Raw genomic sequence first — 3,792 nt, forward strand, 5'->3', positions numbered from 1 at the left:
AAAAAAAAAAAAAAAAAGTGACAGGACTGACCTGTTGTCGTGTGTGCAGTGGTATGCTCAGTGCCCCAGGCCCAGAGTGTAGAGAACTGCAAATGGAGCCTGTGTATGGACCACAGCCCTGAGTGCAGGTTGCTGTCTGTGCACTGTTGCCTTCCTCCCAGGTCCTTCCTCTCTGGCTTCCTGAGTCCTGGTGTAAATCCTCCAGCGTCACCTCCTGGTGCTCAGCTTCCACTTGGAAACTGGTGTGACTGGTGCCTCTCCTGGCCTGTGGGTGTGTGCGTGTGCCCCTGAGTCTAGGCCAGGTGCAGGGAGGGGCAGAGCCAGCACCTGTGTGTGTGTGTGTGTGTGTGTGTGTGTGTGCGCGCGCGCGCGTGTGCGTGCATGCACGCGCCTGTGGGGAAAGTTGTCGTTGGGTGTTTGCAGACTGGGCGGCACTAACCCTTCTCCTTGTGTTCGCAGCTTGCTCCAGCTGGTGATATCGGGTCCAGTGCAGCAGTCGCCACATGCATCACTCCCCCCTGGGTTCTACCCTCACATCCACACGCCCCCACTGGGCTACGGGGCTGTGCCGGCCCACCCTGCCGCCCACCCTGCGCTGCCCACGCACCCCGGGCACACCTTCATCTCGGGGGTGACATTCCCCTTCAGGCCCATCCGCTAGGCCCGTCCCGTGCATAGCCAAGCGGCAGTGTGCCTTCGCCTGGGCTGGAGGCAGCCTTCCGAGAGGGGTGACTGGCACCACAGAAGAGGACCTTGGGGAAGCAGCTGGGTCGCCCCTCCTCGCCAGCGCAACCATCTTGGTGCGGCAGTTCTGAGTCGTCGCAGTCCAGGTGCCTCCTACCTGGTCACATTCTTAAAAATCCAGATTGGATGGATGAAAGGAAGAACGCACAGCCCTCTAAGGAGTGTGCTGCGGGTGTTTTTAAAATAAGCCAATCCTGTGAGCCTTTGTTCTCTTGCGTGTCATTTCAGACACAGTCTGAGCCTGTGCCGTGAGGAATGCTACTGGAGGAGCCACGTTGCGGGTCCACTTGTCTGGCCTCTCGTGAAGGCGCCGCGTCCCCCCAGAAATGTGGGCTCTTTCTGCAGTGCTGGAGCTCAGAGCTGAAGTGTCTGATGCGACGTTGTGTGCGGCGCTCAGCACCGCTCAGGGAAGCCTCGCAGGATTTCCTGTCACCTCGGGGAGGAACTTCTCTGTTTTATTGGGGGTCTCTAAATTTTCCTATGTTCAAATAAAATTTTTCTAAACAGTTTTATGGATTTTGTAGAATGTATTTTAACATTATAAATGTGAACTGTCGGAGTTTTCTCCCCAATCTGCTATGATGATGGTAAGAAGATTGAGCACAGGTTTTTAGCCACTTTTGACAGAAACACCTTAGACATAGTGTCCACCACAGCCAGGCAGTGAGGCCAGTTGGCAATAGAGCACTCTTGATTTGTTTGCTTCAGGCTCACTTTTCTTCCCTCAAGTACAAATATAGCCCTGGGAATGTTTTCTCTAGCACATAATTAGAAGGTGTCTGTTCAGTGTTTTAGTAGGAAGGAAAGATCAGTAACTGTGTTACTGTGCCCCCCCTTCCCTCAAAGTGAGCACTCAGGGACTGAGACTAAGTGGTAGGAATGAAATTTAACCTATGGTTCATTTATCCTTTTTTGTATTCCTGGCTGAAGGCCATGACTTGGAGGACTACACCAAACCAGATGCCTCTCAGATTCTGTGCACATGTGCATATGCAAGGTGTTTCTCAAGAGCAGGAATGTGTGCTGATGCTGATGCAGTTGTTGTATAAGGGTCATTCTTTGTGGACAAGGACAATATCTCTTAGAACAAGAACCTGCAGTATTTCCTGGGCCCCTGAAATCTCAACCAGGTTCCCATGACCACAGGCAGGAACTAGCTTGCAAGGTGAAGCCTATCAGAAATCTGTTTTCAAGAGCTCTCAAATTGTTTCAAGAGCCATGGACTATAAAGAAACTTTTCTTTTGGGTTTGATTTCATTATCTCTGAACATGGGGTGGTGCCTGTGGCTCAAGGAGTAGGGCACTGGCCCCATATACTGGGTGGTGGTGGGTTCAAGCCTGGCCCTGGCCAAAACTGCAAAAACAAACAATTCTGAACACGTATCCTATTCAATGTGTAAGTCAACTGATGTCAGATCAGGAACTGATGTAAATGTCTGCTTCCGTCTCTAAAACTAAAGAGTTTGGTGCTGGGCTCGTTCTTTTTTTTGCAGTTTTTGGCTAGGGCTGGGTTTGAACCTCCAGCATATGGGGCCTACTCCTTTGAGCCACAGGTGCTGTCCTGCTGGGCTGGTTCTTGTTGTTTCATTCTTGTATTAAGTGTTCTAGGGAAGGATCCCAAAGTAGCTCTCATGTTGCTTTGTAGAAGATCTGAACAATGGGTCTCTCCATTTCACAAGGTGGCCTGCACCAGATGTTTCCAAGGGTTAGAGAGGTCTCAGCTCTTCTCAGACCCAAGGTAGTTTTTGCCAAAATAATGGGAAAAAATGTCATAGGAAATAAAGCCACTGAAGCTATGAGTTTGGTGGTATAGTTAGCAGTGTGTAATTAAATCAACCTATTAAAAATGTAGATGTAGGGAGACTGTTCACACACCAATTCTTCCCTTCCTCATTAATAATGTAAAGAATGCTTCCTACTTAGTAGTTATTATGTGCCAGGCACTTGCAAAATGTTTAACATAACATTAAAAATTGATGTATGACAAGATGGGGCATGGTGGCTCACGCCTGTAATCCTAGCACTTTGGGAGGCTGAGGAAGGTGGATTGCTTGAGCTCAGGGGTTCAAGACCAGCCTGAGCAAGAGCAAGCCCTGATCTCTTAGGGAAAAAAAAGTAGCTGGGCATTGTGGAGGGCACCTGTAGTCCTAGCTGGTGGGGAGGCTGAGGCAAGAGGATCACTTAAGGGCGGCGCCTGTGGTTCAAAGGAGTAGAGCCCCATATACCGGAGGTGGTGGGTTCAAACCTGGCCCTGGCCAAAAAACTGCAAAAAAAAAAAAGGATCACTTAAGCCCAAGAGTTTGAGGTTGCTGTGAGCTATGATGCCGCAGTACTCTACCAAGGGTGACAAAGTGAGACTCTGTCTCAAAAAAATTTTTTTTGATGTATGACAAAATATTTGCAATATCCTAAAGCATATCTATACAGAATGTATAAAGAACTACAAATTAATGAAAAGATATTCTAATAAAAAAATGAGTGAATGAGGGTGGTGCCTGTGGCTCAAAGAGTAGGGCGCCGGCCCCATAGGCCGGAGATGGCAGATTCAAAGCCAGCCCTGGGAGGAAGGCAAAACTGGAAAAAAAAAGAAAGAATGAATGACACGAACAGGAAATAGGAGAGAAGATATTAACAGATTACCACTAAGTATTAATAGATTACCTAAGTGGTCACTAGGAAAATGCAGATTATGGCAAGATGTTGTGTTTTCACTTACCCATCAGAATGCAAAACAGAACGTTAGCTAAAAGTGTAGAGAAGCAAGAGTCACACTGAGCTGGAGTATGTTGTTTTGACCACTCTGGAAAAATAAAAAAATAGAATGGCCTCCGTGACCCAGCAATTCCAGAAACAAAAAGGGATATTCAAGGGTGTTTGCTACAGTATTGCTTTTTAAGTAGCAGTTTTTTTGAAATATAATTCACATGCCATTTAAAAGGTACAATTCAGGCTTGGCATGGTGGCTCATGCCTGTAATCCAAGTACTCTGGGAGGCTGAAGCAGATGGATTGCTTGAGCTCAGAAATTCAAGGTCAACCTGAGCAAAAG

At 47.8% G+C, this 3,792-nt stretch overlaps 1 protein-coding gene across 2 annotated transcripts in view; it reads left to right on the forward strand.

The window, feature by feature from the left end:
* The window catches only part of CUNH7orf26 (chromosome unknown C7orf26 homolog), a 15,106-nt gene extending 13,853 nt beyond the window's left edge, over positions 1-1,253 (forward strand). For both annotated transcript variants that reach the window (XM_003795429.3, XM_012808724.2), the window contains exon 6: positions 460-1,253. In XM_003795429.3, the coding sequence (XP_003795477.1) occupies positions 460-661 (202 nt within the window). In that variant the 3' untranslated portion in view covers positions 662-1,253. The remainder of the gene's footprint in view (positions 1-459) is intronic.
* Positions 1,254-3,792: the final 2,539 nt, after the last annotated feature.

Source organism: Otolemur garnettii, unplaced genomic scaffold, assembly GCF_000181295.1.
Source record: "Otolemur garnettii isolate 467f Iridium unplaced genomic scaffold, OtoGar3 scaffold00092, whole genome shotgun sequence".
NCBI classification, from domain to species: Eukaryota; Metazoa; Chordata; class Mammalia; order Primates; family Galagidae; genus Otolemur; species Otolemur garnettii.